Source organism: Maylandia zebra, linkage group LG19, assembly GCF_041146795.1.
Source record: "Maylandia zebra isolate NMK-2024a linkage group LG19, Mzebra_GT3a, whole genome shotgun sequence".
Lineage (NCBI taxonomy): Eukaryota > Metazoa > Chordata > Actinopteri > Cichliformes > Cichlidae > Maylandia > Maylandia zebra.
This window is the reverse complement of record NC_135185.1, coordinates 20,539,027-20,560,632: the sequence shown is the minus strand read 5'-3', so window position 1 is coordinate 20,560,632 and position 21,606 is coordinate 20,539,027. Positions and strand designations below refer to the sequence as shown.

At 40.3% G+C, this 21,606-nt stretch overlaps 1 protein-coding gene across 2 annotated transcripts in view; it reads right to left on the bottom strand.

The window, feature by feature from the left end:
* Positions 1 to 21,606, bottom strand: part of fndc3ba (fibronectin type III domain containing 3Ba) — an 87,632-nt gene that overhangs the window by 17,616 nt on the left and 48,410 nt on the right. For both annotated transcript variants that reach the window (XM_004540166.5, XM_076877678.1), the window contains exons 8-22: positions 10,741 to 10,799; positions 9,586 to 9,737; positions 9,422 to 9,481; positions 9,159 to 9,297; positions 8,680 to 8,733; positions 8,266 to 8,390; positions 7,383 to 7,557; positions 6,493 to 6,579; positions 4,748 to 4,883; positions 4,277 to 4,351; positions 3,376 to 3,494; positions 2,708 to 2,813; positions 1,848 to 2,014; positions 1,104 to 1,217; positions 184 to 333 (exon numbers count right to left, since the gene is read on the bottom strand). In XM_004540166.5, the coding sequence (XP_004540223.1) occupies positions 184 to 333; positions 1,104 to 1,217; positions 1,848 to 2,014; positions 2,708 to 2,813; positions 3,376 to 3,494; positions 4,277 to 4,351; positions 4,748 to 4,883; positions 6,493 to 6,579; positions 7,383 to 7,557; positions 8,266 to 8,390; positions 8,680 to 8,733; positions 9,159 to 9,297; positions 9,422 to 9,481; positions 9,586 to 9,737; positions 10,741 to 10,799 (1,718 nt within the window). The remainder of the gene's footprint in view (positions 1 to 183; positions 334 to 1,103; positions 1,218 to 1,847; positions 2,015 to 2,707; positions 2,814 to 3,375; positions 3,495 to 4,276; positions 4,352 to 4,747; positions 4,884 to 6,492; positions 6,580 to 7,382; positions 7,558 to 8,265; positions 8,391 to 8,679; positions 8,734 to 9,158; positions 9,298 to 9,421; positions 9,482 to 9,585; positions 9,738 to 10,740; positions 10,800 to 21,606) is intronic.

Here is a 21,606-nt window from a genome sequence, read left to right as displayed (position 1 = left end):
TTGTCGCGCTCACAATTCAGTTATTTCTTTTGTTTCTGGAAGTGCTTATGTTCCATAAACTAGTACGTTCTTCTTTTCTCATTGTCAGTTTAACTATGCATGGCTTCAACAAAAGTGAATGTTGTATGCCTGTCTATGTTCATCTAAATCCACTGTAGGGATATCTAGTAGTGTGTGCACTACCTGTAGCCTGCAGCAGTAATTTGTGGCAGGTGTCAAATCTGACAGTTCACACTGCGTGGCAGATCCGCAGTAGATGAGCTCCATGGGTTCATCTTCCCTCGCCCACTCCAAACGATATTCAGAGATGTCTGTACCCGAACCCTCAGGGCTCTGCAATAGAAACACAAAATCAGCTCAATGGAATTAACAGATACCTGAAAGTTAATGGATTCAGGTCTTGTTTTGCAAACCCAAAATGAAAAACAAGATTTATTTTTTTTTCCATCTAAACTTAAGTCTATTGAGGTAGGTAAGTATTTGGACCCACATTTATTGTCATTTAACCTTGGTAAATCACCACAGCAGATTTGAAATCAAATGATCAAGATCTGATTAAAGTGCAGACTAAATTCAAAGGTTTTAACAAAAGTACAGCATTAACTGTTTAGAAATTAAAGCCATTATAACCATGCATAGTCTGATAGTTATACCATGGTTGCATAGTTACTGGCCAGGTGAGGCCTGTTCCTTAATTTTCCAATGACAAATTAGGTATATAAATCAAAAGTGTGCAACCTTCATTTGGTATATTTTCAGTGGAATATGTGGAGTATGGGGACCAAAAAATGATGAATGTGACTATTAGTCTGAAAAACAAAAAAAGATACCCTTTAAAGTGATAGGAAAAAAAACTTTAGGAGTGGCCAAATCAGCAAGCTGGTATATTCTTAAGAAGGAATGAGCCTGCTAAGCAACACCAAAAGGCCCAAAAGATGACTTTACTACTTTTTTTTATTTTAAACAGTAAAAGGGAGCTAGAGCTCTTTAGCAGTGTTAAAAAATGTGGCCTGTCTTTTTATATTTGCTTGTCTGTTTTTTGTTCCTTCCATACACTGTTTATTTCCTTTGATAAATGCAGCTGTGTTTTTGGTTTGCCTCACCTCCCAGTTGAGTGTTACACAGGTGTTACTGGTGAGTGTGATTATGGGAACTCCACACTGCGCAGGAGGACCCGCTGCAGTCGTCACCTCTGTAGGCTCAGAGTATGGTCCGTACTAAGGGAGACACAGATCGATTGACACAAAATAAATGAGAAAGTTGAATCATTTAGACAGTAAAAAGTTTACAAAAGCTGAAAATCAAATTCTAATCCCAAACTGAAAAGCTGTGAAATATAGACACAGTCATCTTGTTCAATAAGCAACAGTGCTGAGGTTTTGGCGCCATCTAATTCACTTTCAGGTGACCGGATAATCAAAACAATCAAATCTTATAATATTAAGTTAATTTTCTAGGGGACACTGATCCAACTACTCAGTGTCTGTGTCTACACCTACGGTTTTAAGTTGAATTTTCTGCTTGTTGCTTAATATTGGATGTGTATTAAGAGCTCCCAAGTTTGTGTGCTCAATATGCAGAGCAAATTTCAAAGCCATAAGTAAACAAATGCTATTTAATTCAATATTTCATGCTTAGCTGTTATAAAACATCCCTTCTTTTATAGGCTGACCTATTAAAGTGGCTGGATCAAGCTTCAAAAGGTTTCAACTACGCTTTTCTGTTGTTCTTTAATAAGTTTTATGGTCTAGCCTGGTGAATTACCAGATCGTCATGGCTTTCATTTATTTATTTTCATTTTTATTATTGATCACACTCTTGCTTTGAAAAGCCAGACAGTTTCTTACCCCAGCCTCATTGGCAGCCCTCAGTCTGAAGCTATATGTTGCACCAGGAAGCAAACTAGCGACAGTGCACTGTAGCTCCGAGCCATGATACACCTCCGTTGGCTTGGCGTCTCCCTCACTCATCTCCAGACTGTACACACACTCCTCACACACTCCCTCAGGGGAGTCTAAGAAGATCAAATAAGAGAGAGCGATAAGAAGAAACATTTACAGTGAAACTAACCACAATACATGAATTGTGATGAAAATACACAATACATATGTCACGATATCTTGTTACACATAAATTCTTAATGATGTATTCAGTATTTCACAAGCTTTTTATACTGCTTACAGATTAATACACAGGGTATATTTTGAATACTTTCTAGGGGTTTTTCCCCATAAACCTGGTGCTATTCTCTGCTTGCAGAAAGACAAAAGTAATAAATAATGGTGACAGTGGGGAAAACCCTCCAATACTTTATGTTTGACCTTCAGCTCGAGCCAGTAATTGCAGCTGCAGCAGTGCCTGAATGTGAGCTGATTAGAGACATGACCAGCTGTATTAAACTGGTAAAAGAAAGAACTTCCTCAGCATGGCAGGCTGGAAGACCTTTTCCTGCCAAGAGATAACAGTACTAATCTACAATAATAGGCTGACATTAGGAGAGTTAAGTCAAATATGAGGCTAGGTTAGGCATTTAATGAGCTAAATTAGGGCTCAATTAGGCTGAAACGTGGTTGACTCGACTTACATTAGAATTGGCCAGGGAAACATATTAAACGGCCAGAAGGTGATTTAGCTGCCTTATACGAAAATAATTCGAATATATTCTAGTAAATAAAAGTAAACAGGGTGCGTGTATGCCTGAACTCACCCCATTCTAACTGCACCTCCTTGTGTTTGGCTTTACCGACAATCCTTGGCGGCTGGCAGGGCCCTGGTGGGACACTTAATGTACGGACTGGAACACTACCAGTGCACTTAAAGAGCAAAAAATAAAAGGTACAAAAGACAATTACAGATAGGCTTAATTATTGGTGTACATGTATAATTTTAGGAAAGATTACTGAAAAGATTGTTTGACAACAACAACTATATTTTTCAGTGCAAAATATCTTTTGAAATTCCCATCATATTTAGTGAGCGGGTACTTCATGTCCCTTGGTACCTATGGAGTTGAATGAACAAAAAGTTTGTGGAGTTCCTCAGGGCTTTATTCTTGGACCTCTCCTATCAAACAGACTTTTTTTTTTTTTAACTTAGATTATAGAATATTGCTATTTTTGTATTATTGTTATGCAGATGACATACAACTGTACATATTAGTGTAACCTCAGACTGACAGTTTACAACACTCACTCAAAAAAATTGACTACAATTTATTATTGGACGTGCAAAAACACACAACTGAACTTAGATGGGCCTGAAACTGCCCCCATTGCCTTAAAGAAAAAAGAAACATATGTATGTATATATATGTATATCTATGTGTGTGTGTGTATTGCTGAAATTTGTGTATGCATGCATGTATGTGAATCTTACTGGGCTGTGTCCTCCGGTGGTGATACTACACACACGTAGGTGATAAACGGTCCCTGGTCTCAGTCGCTCACACACACACTGTGTTGCCGGACCACTGTACGCTACTTCCCATTGGTTTGCTGCACACACACACACACACACACACACACAAAACAAGGAATTACACTAAAGCACATACACATAATCAGCTGCTGTTTTGTACGTATTTCTGCAGTTTCCAGAAACAGAATCCCACTGACAACGCTTTGTTTCTGTTCTGCTGTTGATGGATTGCGTATGCCTGTGAAATATAATACTCTCCCTGTGAAGCAGCACTATGCCGTGCAAATATAGGCCTTGTTTACATCACAGCGTAAATTTCCTAGCAGAAGTGTATTGTGTTTCTGTAATGCATAATACTATGTTATCTCTACAGACTGAATGTACCTAAAAGTGAAGTTTGAATAAACCTAATATGGCAGAGTCATTCGTTTCAATGACCACATCTTTTTAAGAAGAAAAAGGTTTTAAAAAGCCTGTCTTGATATCACAGGACAGTGTAAATACAAGCTAGATAAAATCATCCAGATGACTTTTTAGGTCGATTCTATTGACAAAAGAACAAAGGCTTTTGATATTCTCTTCTTCTGTACACTGACACTCAACAGCAATCTTTTACTATAGATTGAAAGGAACTAGACAAGATTAGGTTTCCTGTAGGGCAGGTGTGAGCAACGCTGTGTGCTTCAATATCTTAATTTGATGCTAAGAAAGACTCAATTATGGCTTCTATTTTTTTTAGGCTGGTAGTTGAGAAAAGTTAAACAGCACACGAAGAGAAAAAGGTCTGTCCTAAGATGCTGGAAAATCTTTCATGGTATGTTTGAATAGATACAGTGACAGACAGATATAACACAGGTACCTTCAGAACATCCCTCTGAGATGATCTCAAGCAGGTACGTAAGAGCTTCAGATCCCCCATTGTCCATTGGAGGATCTGTCAAAACAATTGATGAACTGATTTTAGTTTGGAATATTATTGCACATAAACAATATTCCAATTCGCAGGAGACAACATGTAGAAAATAATTGTTATTATTTTAGTTACTTTAGTTAGCTAAATTATTTTCTCTGGGACATTAATATCAATACCAAAAAAATCTATCTGTTGCAGTCTTATGTATTTTTGCAATTCTTCTGAAAGTGTGAAACACACTAACAGCAAACAGTGTCAGGATTCAGTTTGATCTGGATCAAGTCAACTTGCACACATGTAGTCTTGGCTTGGATAATGCTGAAAAGTCTGTACCAAATCAATTTTGTATGAAAGCATCTCAATGAGTATCTGTATGTATATGATATGATATATGCGCATGGATGTGTGCCTCTTTACCCCATGTGACAGTAAATCCATAGGGTGTTGCCTCTGTGACACAGGGTGCAGATGGAGGGCCCGGTTTGTCTGGATTGGTGGTGCAAACCAAAACTTCACTTGGACTGCTCTTTCCCTCCATGTTTGATGCTATGAGCTGCAGGAAGAGAGGTGGACAGAAGGGACAATTAGAGACACAGAGCACGTAACAAAGGTAAAAAGACAAAGAGTGTAGTGGGAGATCAGAAATCGAGAATAGGTTGATAGAAAGGCCTAAATTAGGCTCAGTGATTGAACAGGCGACTGCATGCTGCAAGGCCAAACTGTACTAGCCTGGGTTCAATTCCAACCCAAGGCCCTTTGTGTCATGGTCCTGGGTCGTGCGACCCAGTGTTTTGTGTTTTAGCCTATTTTGATGTTTATTCTTTGTTTAGGGTCACTAAGGCAGTCCAGCCATTTGTACATATTACCCGTGTATTAAGTCTCCCTTGCCCTTCGTGTGTTTATGTCTGCGTGTCTTATATTGTCAAGTCCATGCTGTCGGTTATGTCATCTCCCCTGTACTACGTCTCCCCGGTTCATGTGTCTTGTCTAATCTCCATGTTTCCTGTTTTACTTTGAAAGTCTGTATTCACGGTCAGTGTATTCAGTTTCACTCCTTCTGTCCTGTCGTTAAGTTCATGTGTGTCAGCTGTGTTCCCATGTGTGGCCACTTCCCCTGATCATCCCTCATGTGTATTTAGTCTCTGTGTTTCATACAGTCTGTCTCGCGTCATCTGTGTTACCACCTCCTGTGTTCTGTACCTCCAGCCATAGTCTTTCCTTAGTTTTGTCCAGTTTAGGTTTTCTGTTGAGTACTACACGTATGCTGCCCTCATTCTGTTTTTGTTCTTTTCATCAGCCATAATAAAAGGCTCGTTTTGTTGGAATCCACTCCTGCATCCTCGTTTGTGTTCGCACCTGGGTCCACCACACACCTTTCCGCACGGTCTGCCTCCGCAGACCGTGACACTTTGCTGCACATCATCACTGCTCCCATTCTCCCTGCTTTCCTTTCTCTTTTTACTTAAATTTGTCTAATACTAGTCAGAAAAATCCAAAAAGTAGATAAAGGATGAAACGAAGGGGAAGAGAAAAAGAGGAAAGAAGAAAAGGCGAAAAGAATATAGACAGAGTGGAAAACTGAGAAAAGAGCCACAGCAAGCCAAGCAGAGACACACAAAAGAATTTCTGAAAACTTAAATCAATTGTCGTGATAAATAGGAGCCATTAGTCTCTGCCCCTTCACGTGTTGTTGTTTTGGCTTCTCTGCCTTCTTCTCTTTTCTATTATCTAATTCTGTCGCTACATCCAATAGATAATTTTGCTTTGTTACATTATGTCTACACCAGATGGATAGCACAGGGACAGCAGAAAGACTTGATTCTTTGTATGTATTCATGTGTTTTGTGTTTTCGAAGATGCAAAGCTTTATCAAACAATGTGCATGAGGCAAGGTAGAAAAACCCAAAATAAACACAAACTCACCTGGTGAGGTACGCGCAAGAGGATTTTGATAGATTTGTACAATGTCCTCAAATTATGAACAGGCACAAAAACCACAGCTGAATGTTGTGTACTTGACAAATGGTTAGTGATTTGCAGTGTTAGACAACTCGTTAAACTATAGCCAAAATGACATATTTTGCATATTCTCTCTTAGTAAAAAAGCTTCTGATTTTCAACAAGTGGGACACAAGTGCAGAAACCAAAACACAAATGCTTACCCTGAATTTATACTGTGTACTCCTCTTCAGGCCTTGTACAGTACAGCTCAAGTTTTCTCCAGTGTACTTTGGATGAAAGTCTGTTCCCTGTGGGAGGTACAGTGTTTGATTCTCTCAGGGTGCATTAGGATCGGCATAAATTATTGAGTTTATGGATGCAATAAATGCTGACTTTTAGCTCACATTTTATTGTATATAGATATATATATGGATACAGTAGAAAGAGAGCAGAGAACCTGTGGGAACATATAGTGTGGTTTATATGTACAGTACTGTGCAAAGGTTTTAGGCAGGTGTGGAAAAATGTTGTAGAAAATGCTGTAAACAAAGAATGCTGTACATCGGGGGTCCCCAATCCCAGTCCACGAGGGCCGGTGTCCCTGCAGGTTTTAGATCTCACCCTGGGTCAACACACCTGAATCACATGATTAGTTCATTACCAGGCCTATCCATTTAAATCAGCTGTGATGGATCAAGGACACATCTAAAACCTGCAGGGATACCGGCCCTCGTGGACTGGGATCGGGGGCCCCTGCTGTACATGCTCAGAGTTTATGTCTGTATTGCATATTTGGATTTACGGCTGTGCATCAGTGGCACTTACCCTAAATCTTTTTCATGAGATTATGAATATAAGCTTCGATATTCCTTTATACTGTCTTTTTCATTTGTTATTTTCATGTGTATATCCATAACTTTCAAACTGAGATCTTTTAGTCTTCGGTTGACTGACTGCTGTAGTACAACACACCCTGATGCTGATTTATAAAACTCGTAAACTGGGCACAAACTAACAAACAGACAAAAGATGTTCTAGAGTCTTTGAGGTCTATTTTTAATGTAAAGAAAAATAAAAGTTACAAATGTTTTTGTACATGGACGGTACTCACGCTGTTGTCCTCCTGGATCTCAAGTGTGTATTTGAGCTGCTCCACATTGGGACTGCCCTCAGGACGCCCCCACTCCAGGGTCACCCAGGACACCCCTGCCCTGACAAGCCGTGGTGCCAGAGGCAGAGCAGGCAGGGTGCCCATGGTGATATACACCACCTCTGAACTGAAGCCACTGCCGAAAAAGAAATTTCCATTTTAAGCTTTCCTTCAAAACACTGAAGAAATGATTGCCATGGGTTTCAATTTCAGCTGAGATGGAGGCAAATATTTTCAAAGTGAAAGGTGGAGAAAAATCAGCGAAAATGAAAATGGAAAAGGACACTGACAGAAGTGCATTGGTGATTAATCACAGAGGTGCGTGGCGTTGGGAGTGAAGACGTTATATGAGTTCCGAAGAGGATGTTAAACAGAGAAAAAAGGAGCGCATAGGGAGGATGGATGATTTGTAGTGGGGGGAAAAATATTCAAGTTAGAATAAAAGCAAGTAACCCAGCTTCAAATCTGCCAAACTGAAGGATGCATTAAAGCTGTTTTGAGTTCGTTCACAGAGCTAATATCTCCTCCCTCACTCTCAGTCTCCTCTATGACCTCTCTGCTCCCTTTCACCCTAATAACTGCAGGCGAGATGGTCCACGCTATAATGACAAGAGGAGGCAAGAGAAGAGTGGAAATAGAGGGAAATGGGAAAAGAGGAAGTCTTTTCTTCTGTATGTAACTGATGTTACATGGAGAATAGCAGTTCGGTGCTTGCCTGCTGCCATAGTGGTATACAATGAAGAACAACAACAAAAAAACATGCAATATGCCTCCCATGACACTGTATTCATGCAGGTGTGCGTATATAAAACGTATATATACACATTCAATAACAGAACTTTACCTTCTGCCTATGTCGTTGTGTGCAGCCAACCTGAATGTGTAGTCACAGGCGGGGTAGAGTCGTGTGACCTTATGGTGCCTCTGGTTCCCAAAGTAACATTGTCTGAAAACGCTGTTCTTCTTTCCCTGCAGAGAAGACGTATACAGAAAAGACATAAAGACAAGAACGGACATTAGGATTGATAAGCTCACCTACAACAAAATGTTAAATGTGAAGAAAAAAATAGCACGACAAAGTAAAGAAGTATAAATAGAAGATGGGAAGAAAAGCCAGACATTCATTGCAAGAGAATAATTCACAGTTTTATTCCATCTTGTCTGAAGAGCCCAATGTTGACATGTGTTTAGGGACACTGGTGATAGGTGTAAGTGCTGCTTTGAGGTAAGGGTAGAGCATGACAGATGACAGGCTTACCTCATCCCACTCGAGCAGGTAGTTTGTAATTTTGGATCCGTTGTCACCCGGGGGCTATGGGTGACAGTGAAATGGACCGAGGGAAGCAGAGAAGAGAGAAGAGAGAGATTGAGAGATTAGCTAAGGATAAAAGACTCTGACAATGAGACAGACAGAATACCGGCTGTGTTTTTATGATTGGCCTTATATCCTGTCTGGGTGACTGATGTTACTCTTTATGAATGACAGTGTGCAAGGATATAAAAAAATACTAAAATAACAGGTCAGAGAGGACACAGGGGTGCATTCTAACAGAGTTGTGCAACTACTTGTCGGTGCTGCACGGCTGATGCACTCAAACTATTAACGCATCGGAGTTGTAATATATTTAATTTAAAATATCATTAAATGTGTCACAATGACAAATCACTGTGATGTTTCTTGGGAGTGAAAATACTTCATGGAGGAGTATCTGGACAAGAAGATGTCAGTAGCTGTACCTTCCACTGTAGGGTGAGGCTGGTCTTGGCACGATTTGTGAGTTTTGGTGATGACGGGACATCAGGGACTGTGGATTCTGTGGTAAACGAGCCGGCCTCTGAACACGAGCCTCGAACCAAATTGTACATTGCCGACACCCTGATGCAGAAAGACAAACGAAACAAACAGTTAAAGGATGTTTTTATCCAACATTTCAGGGATTCCTGGACCCCCATACGCTGCAACACACAAGTAGTTAATATTAAAAGGATTGAGGCCTTACCGTACGTGGTAGTCTGTAGCTGGCCTGAGATCTTTCAGATGATACTCCAATTCTTCACCACTGAAACACAGACAAGACATACAAAGTCACCAGTGTCCTTTGGATGACCTTAAGGATTAAATTTGGACGCTGTATTTTTTCCCCCCAACTTCTAAGTTTCCTACCTGTATATGAGGCGATATTTCCCATCTCTTCCCTTATCTGAGAGAGATACCTCATAGGAGCAAGACACAGGTATCCCGTTACTATGCCTGTTCACCAGCCCTGCTGGGGGGGCCCAGGACAGCCGTGCAGTCCGTGCCTGAATATTGGAAACCTTCAGGACACAAAGGAATACACATAGTTATAGCCGCATTGCTAGTGAAGTCAATAACAGGTAGTTAAAAGCCACTGTACAAATGACTGTTGGATTTGCATACAATGTTACCAATAGTAGTCCTTTTTAAATATTTTAAACCACAACATCTTGTGGTTTAAATGCCTGTTTGAAAAAAAGCTGAATCCATCCATCCAGGTGAATTTATGCTGTTTATATAACTCTATGTGTACATTTGCAACAGACTACTGCATTCATCATAAACGCTTTAAGTTATAGGACATCGAACATGCATCATGCATCGGCACTGAAAAAATAGACAGTGTCACAAGGAAACCTCCGAATTGTATTACTTCTCATTCTCAACTATAATAAACTTGATCAGTTTATAAGTTATCTGAGGTTTTAAGCATAGATAAATCACTACTACTGGACATCAATCAAAAATCTATTTCATGTATTTCTCAGCATCTCCATCTGTAGTTATACTAAATATCCTCTTTGTATCATCACTCAGTTGTCACAGTCTCAAGCCGCGGCGTAAACTCAAAGATGTTAAATGGGCACAGCATGCTGACCAAACTGTTTTAACTTGGAATGAGCAGTTCCTCTCTAGTAAACCATGTCTGCACGGAAGCAGCTCATTCATTCAATCACATTCCCCTCAGGGAAGGAAAAAAGCTATTACAGAGTGTGCAGCTTGGGTGAGCAGATGCTGCCCTCAGGTGGCCAGCATTAGCACAGCGTAAATTATAATTACTCTCCCTGCTGCTCAAGCCCCCCAAAAAACATTGAAAATGAGGAATGTGCTGCATATACAAGTCAGTATAGATATTATTCTAAACGTAAGCATTTCATTTTCATGTGACTCAAAGAGACCAAATAAACATACGGAAAAGTCATCACTGCTTAAGCCAGCTGTGACTGCATCGGACAGGGAAGTGATTGATGAGAGCGGTTTGAATGTGTGTGTGCGTGCAGTTGTGGGAAGAGGTATGCCAACCTGTGGTTTTTCGATTGCAGACAGCATGTCTTGAACACGCTTCCCCTCTGAATCATGATCTGAGGAGAAAGACAGACAAAAATAGACAGTAATTATCAAGAATGACATAATAAATATTCCATCATAAAAGAGAGGCTCTGTGTATAAACTGGGGTGAGAATTCCCAAGGGCATTTTCCCCCACATGTCAGGCCATAATTACAATCTATGAAAACTGTTTCTACCTTTCTTAATGTGAGTTTGATTGCCAGTGAAAATTTTCAAATCACATCCACATTGGCTGCATGGCTGAAAATGAGACAATGAGAACATTTTCAGCTCCCAGATGTTACCGGTACTGTCAAATGTAGAAATCGAGGGCTCATTATTACACAAGGTCGGCCAAGGTTTGCGTTTAAACGGGGGAATTAAGGTTGAAAATGTCACCAAAAAGCATTTGCATTCCCTAATCAACTGTAATGTTTTCTGTGGCATTTTCAGTCCAGCAAATAATTCAACCATCTGTGGAAAAATGAAACAAAAATAGCCCAAAATAAAATAAAAAACCCCCATCAATTCTTTAGAAATTCTGTTGCCAAATGGTGTGTGATGCAACACTTGTTTTCTTCAGTAAGTGCCTATTTCATCTCATCAAGTCGTTACACAGCTGTTGGGGAGGAGGAGAGGAAAAACCTAAATGCATTCCACAGAAAGGATTACTCATAAATTTCTGACCTATGAAACAATATGGGGATCACCAAAACAAACAAATAAATAAATAAACATGACTCATATTCCACAATGGCTACTCTGCTTTGTACATAAAAACTGATGATGGTTTTCAGATTAAACAGTTCATAGAAATAATAATTCTAATCATTATGATGCACCATTTTCACATCAACTATATCTACATCTGTGAGTAATTGTTCCCAGGAAGGTCTGACATCAGTTTGGCTGTTGTTGCAGCCCAGTTTGTTGACTTTATTGCGCGACTTCTACTGAATACATGTGTATATGATGACTGTGTTTCGTGCATTCTTTAAAACGCAGTTAAGCAGATTTAGCTTGGAAGTGACATGTGATATTCATATGAAAAGTAATTCTGAAGCTTAGAATTAGACATTTCACATGTAGCTATTTTGACAATCAATTATTCATTCAATCGTTTATTAAGCAAAAATCACAAAAGCACATTTCCCATTTATTAGAACTGAGATTTTGCAGTTTTTCATCTATTACAAATCAAAGTTTCGATTTTGACCTAGAATATGAAGCTGTCTCTAACAGATAGCGGGAAACATTTTTCAATGACTCCTTTCATTTCTCAAATATAATCTGTTCAAAATAATTATAATGAGAATATTTGTAACCCACATGAAGATAAAGGCTACTTAGAAAGCATTTCAGGGTGGGAGTGGAGCTGTTGTTTTTACTGTCCCTTCTGAGTGTGTCACTGGTTCTGCACAGCCTCTTTGAAAGTGAGCAGCATAAACACATGCATATAAAAACTGGTCCACCGACACATGTAAAGGTGATTTAGTAGACGCTCGAGGTTGTTATGAGGGTGAGCGCAAGTGAATGTGTGCGCACACGTGTGGGAACTTCCCACTCCCCCACCGCTGCCGCCCACCCCCACCCCGTGTGATCCCCGAAGTTGAGGTTTTTCCTGATTGAAGGGAATCTGTTTTCTCCATTTCAGTGTGACCACTCGAGATCACACAGGATGTCTCTATGAATCTTTGCGTGAAGGTAAGCAACAGCTAGACCTGCATGAAACCAAGATTGATTGATGCTCGTGCTACAGGAGCGAGGAAACTGTCAAACATGCAAGCATGCGTGCATGCACGTGAATGGAGACCTTACACACAAGCGCAGTATATTTGTGTAAAACGCAGTTTGGGTTTCAAAGATCGATGTATATTTGGCACAAATGATGGAGTGTGCATGTGTGTGTGTGCATGTATGTCGGTTCCTCTGACGGGTTATGGAGGAGAGCGCCTTAATGTGCCTGGGGTACACTTATGAGTCATGGCAACAGTGATGTCATGGAAGCACAACCTCTACTTGCCCTCCCTGTGTGTGAGAAAAAAAGGGCAAGAGCAAAAGAGAGACTGTGTGTGTGCGTCTCAGTATTAGGTCACAGGAGATTGCTGATGGGCAGTGGGGGGGAAGTTTAAGCTACTGTTTGTACATGTGTGTGTTGGGGCTGGCAGCACGGATAGAGTTCAACAGATGCACTGCTAGACACATTAGCTCATTAGTGCTCTTTTCTCTCCTTTTTTTATACATACACTTATCTTTCCATTCTTCCATTGGGACAAAACCGAACTTTTTCTCTTTTATGGAATTACAGCACAGCTCCAGACATGAAGAGCTCCATCAAACAGGCTGACCCAGCTTATCGGATCAGCCGTTGAGTGAAAAAAAGACAGGAGTATGGCCTGCTCAGTGATTTTGCCCCACATTTACAGTACTGGTCTCATGTAACCAAGAGCATAAAGTTAAGAGGTGGTCTCAACAAATTCAACTTCTGACATAAGAAGAGAACTTATTTAATATTTCAGAAGACGTGTAATAACGTTTGAAAAACACTACTTCTTTACCTCACCACTGAGTGTTATGACTGGCGGTCGTTGGCGAGTCCATCTGGTTAAGTGTTTAATACCGAGATGAACCAGGAGATGATGCTGACAGCTGAAATCTGAAACGGAACCTCTACTCGGTGTTACTCCACACCCTCCTGTGTCCTTACTGTTCCTCTCTCTTCTGTTTTTGGCGCTGCCCACGCACCATAACTTCCTATTCTCGTCTGACCTCACATCCCGTCTGTGTCTGACCGACTGTGTTTGATTACCGAGAACAGTCAGACGGAGCACAACGGACAGCAGGAAGAAGAGGAATAAGGGAAAATGATGGGGGGAGGGGACCAGGCGACGGGCAGATTTTATAGGAAGAAAGAGAGACACTAAAAGACAGAGTGCAAAGAGAGGGGAAAGGATGGGAAAGATGAGTCTGGGTAAGAGATTAGGTATAAAAACACAAGGAAATTGAGAGACAAAGAGCAAGCCAGGGATCAACGGAGAGGAGGACAAAGGGGGGATGAAAGTGGAAAGAGGGAAAAAGGATTAGGATGATGTCAGGAAAGGATTACAGAAACTTTACTGACATCATCAGTAGGTGCAGAGCAGATGCACACCACTGATCTCAACAGCCGGATAAATAAAGTAATGACTCACTTACAAATCCAGGTTGGCTTTTCCTAAAAGTTACAAAAATACAGCAGAAGTATATAGTGTATGTACATATTTTTATTTTGTTATAACAGCGCTCTGTAGTGGTATGAGACATTCTACAGAAGCAATGATAATGTAGGTATGTTATTAAAATAACTAACTTTGATCATCGCTTGGATTTCTTTTGTTTGTTTGTTTGTTTGTTTTTGGTCCAATCTGAATATTTTTCCCCTTTATTAATAAGAATAGTAAAAAACAAAGAAACAGTTGAATCATTAATAGCATCATTTTTGCAATATGCCTCCTAGGGAGATTAATAACCACTCGCATACCTTCTTCTCATGGTGCAACATGCCTTTCTGGCACAACAGCAACTGCAAACTACTAGGACCGATGGAGACCTGGAGTAAATTGATGTAATAAACAGGGAACTATTTTAGCTTAAAACTTCCGTTAAGTCATAAACGTAGGAGAGAAGACAGTCATGCTAAGAAAGTGACCACCAGAATTCCCACCTGGTGGTAATGGCCTTGGTTAGTCTCATCATTTTATTCTGACTAACAAAACCTCAGATTAGTCTAAGCACTTCCCACTATATAATTTGAAGCTTCATGACTGGATGTTTCTTTCTTAAATATATTGAAGTCGACTTAAAAGCAAAGAGTAAGCTTGACTCTCTTCATTCCTGTCTTTGCGCTGTAAATTGTACCGCTTTCTCCCTCCCTGTTTACAGCATTTTCCTAAATGTTTAAATGTTACACATCCAGAGACTTCAAAATTAGTTATGTCACTTGCAAAGAGCGTTTCAGTAAAATGTGAGTCACTTTGACATTCAGGAGACTGCATTCCTCCTGCATGACGGCCTATGGCTCGTAGACACAGTCTGTCTGCACTGGGACAGAAAAAGACCTTTAAGGCCTGGAGAAAAAAAATGTGAAAAATGTGGCAACGGCCGCTCACTCAGCCCCCGCTCCACACACGTACTGGGCCACAGGGTGCGTGTGGTGTGTCGCTCAAAAGGAACAAAGTGAGCTATGATACCCATCTTTAGAAGCCTCTAATCAGAGAGAACAAAGCAAAGTGATGGACGCTCAATCTGTAGCAGGGAGAGGTGTGGAGATCAGAGAAAGACCAGAAGGGAAGGAGTGGGTTCAGAAGTGAGAGCGGAGAGGAAAGAGGCAAATAGAGGTAGAGAGGGGCATAGACCTCAGATTCCACACTATTATCATCTACTGCATAGCAAGCATTCCATCTGTTCAACAGCTGGGCTACACACACTAGCGCACAAACACACACACACACACACACACACACACACACACACAAAGTGAAGAAGTTGTTGGGACATGCCTGAATTTATGGTTGTCATGGTGAAGGTTTGGTTCTCATGGCCAGAGCCGTTATGGTTTATAAAAGGGATTAGAAAAGGACAGACGGACAGAGGGACTGGTCCAGAGTAACGTGGAAAAGTTGGAGAGTAAAAAAGAAAAAGGCAGCAAATAAGGTGAGTGGAAAGGAAAGAAGCAAGAAGTATATTCAAGAATCAAATATCAAAACACAGATGAAGTGACACTTGCAAATAAGAATCTTGATTATGACTCACTTTCTCTAGTAACCTGCTTAATGGACTTCACAAAAATAAGAATAGGGTAAGGGGTCATCCTGGGGAAGAATTTGGTTACTACTGCTGGATGTCTGCATACGCAACCTAATCTCTTGGTCATTAATAACCGTTTAGAAAGAGTGCATGTAAATGATAAAGACTATGCAAAATGAAGGGTAAGCTACCAGACCATAAAAATAATATATAAAAGCTCATGTGTTGCAAATATTGGAATACAAAGGCCTTCTTATACTCTTATACTCAAAATCACATTTTTTGACTCCCTTTCCTAACCTGTTATCTCTTAATATGCATGCATGCATGCCAATGTAGACACAGAGACCTTTTCCACTGCAACCCTCTCACTAAGGAAGAAAATGAACACTTCAACTGCCAGCTGACACAAAAAAGTCTATCCACGTTTTCATACCATTTGCACATGCATGCACATGTGTTTATAAAAGAATGTACGTGCTGTGAGTGACAAAGCAACCTGGCTAAGCAGTGAGGGATTATGGGGGATGCGTTTCTCAGAACCCTGACCCCATTTGACCCTGCTCAGCCAAAAAAAAAAAAAAGTTTGAGGGAGTGAGTGCAGACTGGCAGACAGCGGGAGGGAATTATACAATCCACAGATAGCAGGGCTGGTTAAAAACAGGAACAGCGACAAAAAGGCAAACAACAAAGTGGTAGATAGTTGGAGACTAATCAATGCAATGTCTCCTTTACTGCAAAGGCAAATTAAAAATAAATACCTCAATTTAAATTTAAATGCCTTAGGCTGTTGTTAAGCTGTTTTTAGTAATGACAGAAATTGTCTTTACCCACTGTGCATACTGTGCATGCATTTGATGGCACCAATAAGTACATTAATAAGCAAGGTGATAGCTGTCCATGCTCCAATATCAGTCATTTGTATAGTTTTACTTAAATCTGATGGTTTTTTGTGACTCATTTCCCAAAAGCAATTTGTGTAAACAAACTGGCAACATCCATTAAAAAAACAAAAACAACAACAACTCACTAAATCCCAGTTTATTTGTGAGTTACTGGAGGTTTCATGTGTGTGAATTTCAAAAATGAAATTTTAGGTTTTGATGAAACGTTAAAATTATCCCAAGATTCCCAAATGACCTTTTTCATGTGTTTCATGTTGGTTTGTTAAATCATGCCTCTTCTCACATATTTTTTAAAGAAGCCCTTTTAGATTTATTATTTCGTAAGACATGGTCGAAGAAATTCAAAACCTACCAAGCAAAACTACAGGTAGCCACACTGGCCTGCAGTTCCTCAACTGGCCACTTGAGGTCAAACACAAATCAATCCCCTAAGACCAGGGGTCAATCAAAGTTTACACAATTACAGACATGTCTGCTCTAACAGAGAGATGGAAGCCAACACAGGTGACTGTAATTGCCACGTGTCTTCTAACTGTGCTCATTTCAGAGCTCTTGAAAGTGTTTGTAGCGTTGGGACTTTTTGAAACAATTTTAAATGCATTTGTCTTATGAGTGGCTGATTGTACAAACACCTACAGTCTGGTCTTCAGTTTTGGTGGGTGAGATGCAGAGTTTGTATATTATTTAGCACTTAACAGCAGGTTTCTGTGTTTAACTAGTGCTGCCAGACAGTGTGTTTGCTTGCTAACCAACCTTGCTTTCATCTTATATGGATCGCTGCTTTATACTCTGCATTTTTAGCTTTAATTATTACGTTTAAGTTTCCTGGGTAAGTGGTATAAAGGCCACCTGAGTGACATAAAATGGAAAAAAATATCTAAAGGGAAGCAGCGTCAGGTCTTTGCCTTTCCTAAAACTGACGACCAAGGACACTAAATTACTTAGCAAGTTTAAATCAACTATAATTTTGTTTTTCTAAGCAAGACTTGCACAAGTCTGGTCAGTGTAGAATGACTAGGTGCTGTAGTTTATCACTTGTATCACAAGATTCATTCAACTGAATGGTGAAATATCTGGTGTACCCATTGTGACTAACAAGAATACCCTCCCCTTCTAATCCCATTAGTCCTGTTACACGATATTAGCGGGAAAGACATTCCTCTGCTGATAAAGCCATCCCACACTCGCTTTCTGTTTTCTGTACATGTCTCCTTTTGACTCTTATTTCCAACTCTCATTTTTTTTCTTGTGCATTTTCTGTTTTTATTATCTCAACTTTCACCTTCTAGTCTCTTTCTTCCACCTCTCTGGCCTCCAGGTTGCCCTACAAACATGGCCATATTTGGGTTTGTGGGAAGGGGTAGGAGTTTTTCTGTGTGTCTGTGGGAGGGTGGGGGCCTGAGATTATTGCCATGGCAACTCACAAAAACAATCCAGTAAGGAAAGGCTGGGTGTGTATTCACACATTTTCAGGCCCGCTTCTGCAATCACAGCAGGAGAAGCTGGAAGGAGCTGGATGGTTAACATACATAATTGATGAGTCACGACTGGACTCGGTCAAAGGACACACGAGCTTATAAAACCTTACAAAAAACTGCAGTACATGCCTCATTTTACCAGTACTAGTGCTATGAATTTCTCACTAATTGGCATTTTAACTTAATCAGATAGGATGGCTACTTAGTGCAGTGGTTTATATTTGTCTAACAAGAGAAAGAGTCCTGGGACTTGCATCAGGGGTAAAATTCTGCTTTATGTAAACTTAATGATTATTTTGCAAAGGACATTGCTAATACTTTGCCTTATTAACTCTCTCTACTAGTGTTTCTTGTAATAAATGTTTTAGCATTTAAATTATGCTATAATTCTAACTTCTCGTACAGTTTACTTAAAAAATAGCCATGCTTTGACTTCGCAGAGACAGTAATATCTGAAGGTCAAGTGAAAATGCTTACTTGAGTGAATTTTCCATGCAAAGTGAAGTGGCCATGATAAAGCTCAGTCGCTACTGTTGATACTTTTATAACCTGAAAAATGCATGGCGAAAGTCTGAAAAAGGAGGCCACTGTAGAACATGTAAGGAGAATATTTTTCAAGTAAATATTTTAGAAATGTTCTTCAGTTATGAAGCAAAGAAATGGTTAAACGCTGAATTACACTCATGCTTTTTTTGCTTTTAAAACGTCTTTCTTGGAACACTGTCGTGATTGGTAGCCTATAAAAATCTCTTCACATAATAGAGAAGGTGGGTTTCCATACCTCTCATACCTTAAGATAACAGACATACCTTAAGATAACAGACCACTTCCATATCTATGACTGTGAACCCTTCTTATTTTCCACACCTCATTCACAGAGACGACATAGTGGACAAAGCAGCCACTGCACACATCTGGTTTCTCCTGCTTTCACAGTGCTTAGCAGTGACGTAGAAGAAAAAGATGGAGGAGCTGAGGGAACTGGTCCATCTGTTTCTGCTGAAATCCCAGGTTTTTTTGAGTGAGAGACAGGATCTGTGGTGGTGATGATGCAGAAGCAAGATGGAGGAACAGAAGGGACGGAGCCCACATCTGTTTCTGCTCAGCAAGCAGCTCAGTTCTGAGGAACAGGGCCTGTAGAGCTGGCTTTACTAGAGAATGGACGCTCTGCTGGCCAAGTAAGCCTGCTGCCTTGCTGGCACTGGGGCAACAGCCACACACACACACACACACACACACACACACACACACACACACACACACACACATAAAGCAAGGGCATCAAGGGCAAAGCGTAGGCGGCTATGTGTGGTGTGTGTGTGTGGTACTCTGGATTGGACTTGACTTGGATGCATCGGGCCAAGGAGCAACTTTGTTGGAATGTTTGTACTCTGCTCTTTAACTTTGCGCCTCTCTGTCTTTCCATCTCTGCCTTCTCTGCGATAAAGAAAACTTTGCATCCATCTCTGTCCTCTCGCATCTGTCCTTCAAATCCAGCATTCCACCCCCTTTCTCACCGTTTGCCCCCCTATCCTCTGGAGCCTCATGGTCTGATTGTTTTACAGGAAGCTCAGTCACGGGGTGTTTGAGCATATGTGTGGTTGTGTGTTGGTGTGCAAGTGTGTTGTGTGATATATCCAGCTGACTCAGCCTGATCTCCAGCCCTGTACTGAGACCCTGGTAGACCAAACAACAAATGACACGCTGACATGCTCCTATCTGTCAAGAGTGTTATGGTTGTTTGAGTTGTACAGTATGTGGCACATGAAACTATGAATCCCATAAGCTGAGATGTTGATCTCACTTCCCTTTTCATCCTGTGGCTGATTTTAGCTAATTCCCTCTAGTGTGTGCGCGCACACGTGTGTGTGTACTGTAAGCTGTGCAATCTCCCTTTTGTTGCAGTGCAATAAGATGTTTGGTTTTGGTTTGCATTTGCAGATGTCAACTTGCATGTGTACAGATGTGTTAGCTCTTTACTTTAGTGTGTACGTTTTTTTACTTTTTTCACTTTTCTTAATTATTATAATGACTATTATTGTGAAAAAATGTAAAAAGGAAGTAGTTTCCATACTGATTAAGTCCAGTGTACACATTTGATTGCGTTATGTGGACATTTTCCTGGATGGAGTTGGTGGTGCTGTTACATTTTTTTAAAGATCATTTTTCAGAGCTGTGAGCAACAAAAACAAAATTCTAGTCACCAACATTGCATGGATGTGGAAAACTAACTCAATATTCAATGCAATATTCTGACAGTAAATTTATATTCCTAACATGGTTCTTTGAAACACAGCACCTGCCTAAGCAATGCTGCAGATCTGTGTTTATTAAATGAACTAACCAATGGTAGTGGTCATCTCAGCAGACAACGTCTTCCCCCCAAAAATTGGCTCAGAAACACAAACAAGGATTCAAGTTGTTGACCCAGCCTCTAAACTCCCCAATTCCCAATTGGATCGAGCATGAGTAGGATGCAACTGATCTATCTAAAACAGGAGTGTCAAACATAAGGGCCTGGAGCCAAAATCATCCCCAGCAAAGACATCCAGTGTGGCCTGGTGGACGACTTTGGAAAAGCATAAATTTTTGGACTCTATTTTTAGAATTTGTACAGCTTTTTGCACTGATAAAGACCTATCCAAAGCCATTCATACTACATACCAAAGGAGCTAAGTAATAGATAAAAAATTAAATGAGAGCAACGTTCCTGTTTTTCATTGTCTACAATAGAAATTTGGCTTTAAAAAAAAAATAAAGTCATCAATAAACAAAAACTTTTTTATAAATATGTGAAACTCTGGGCAGTGAGCTACCGGAACTTTCTCTGCAATTTCACACATGCAAATTGTAAAACTACACATTTAATTACAATACATGTGTAAAAAAAAACACACTTGCAATAACAAATTTTAATTTACTTGTGTAGAAAAACTGAGATGTGCTGCTGAAATTGCACTTTCTCATTTTATGTTAAGATATCTCAAGGATTAAATGAGTATATAAATATCTTTACACTGACAGAAAGTGGAGTTTTGCTCATCTAGCCCACTTAAAATCACAATGGATTACATGTGGCACAAAATGTAAAAATAAATCTGACATCCCAGATCTGTTCTGAAGGCACCCCCTCCCTTTCCTTAAGTGATCCAGTGTTCACTCCCTGACAAGCCAGAGCTGTTTTGCCATGACAAAAGAAGCCCACATAATATTGGACAAGTGGTTTTAATGTTGTGCCTGATCAGCATCTCCACACCAAACCTAGCTGGAAGATCCCTGTGATCCTGCACCATGCTGTGAGTGACTAAGCCAAAGTTTTATGGGGAGGGTAAATTTAAAAGAGCCTGACAAGTACAGTCAATCAATTTACGTCTCACTTTGTTTCTGTCATCACCTTCAAAAACATCACTTTGTGTGTGTGTGTGTGTGTGTGTGTGTGTATAATGAAATATTCTGTCATTTTTAACAGCTCAGACATTCATCTTATGCGTCAAAAGACCTGCCATTAAAGAAGAACCGCACGTGTGTGTGTGCCTTAATGTCTTTGCACATGTGCTGATGTTCATGTGTGTCTGAGCGATAAGGCTAAGCTGCGGTATCTAAATCTCAGCGCTCAAAGGTTTCCTTCATCTCAAGCAGGGCTCTACAGGTATGTGACTCCACCCTCCCCCA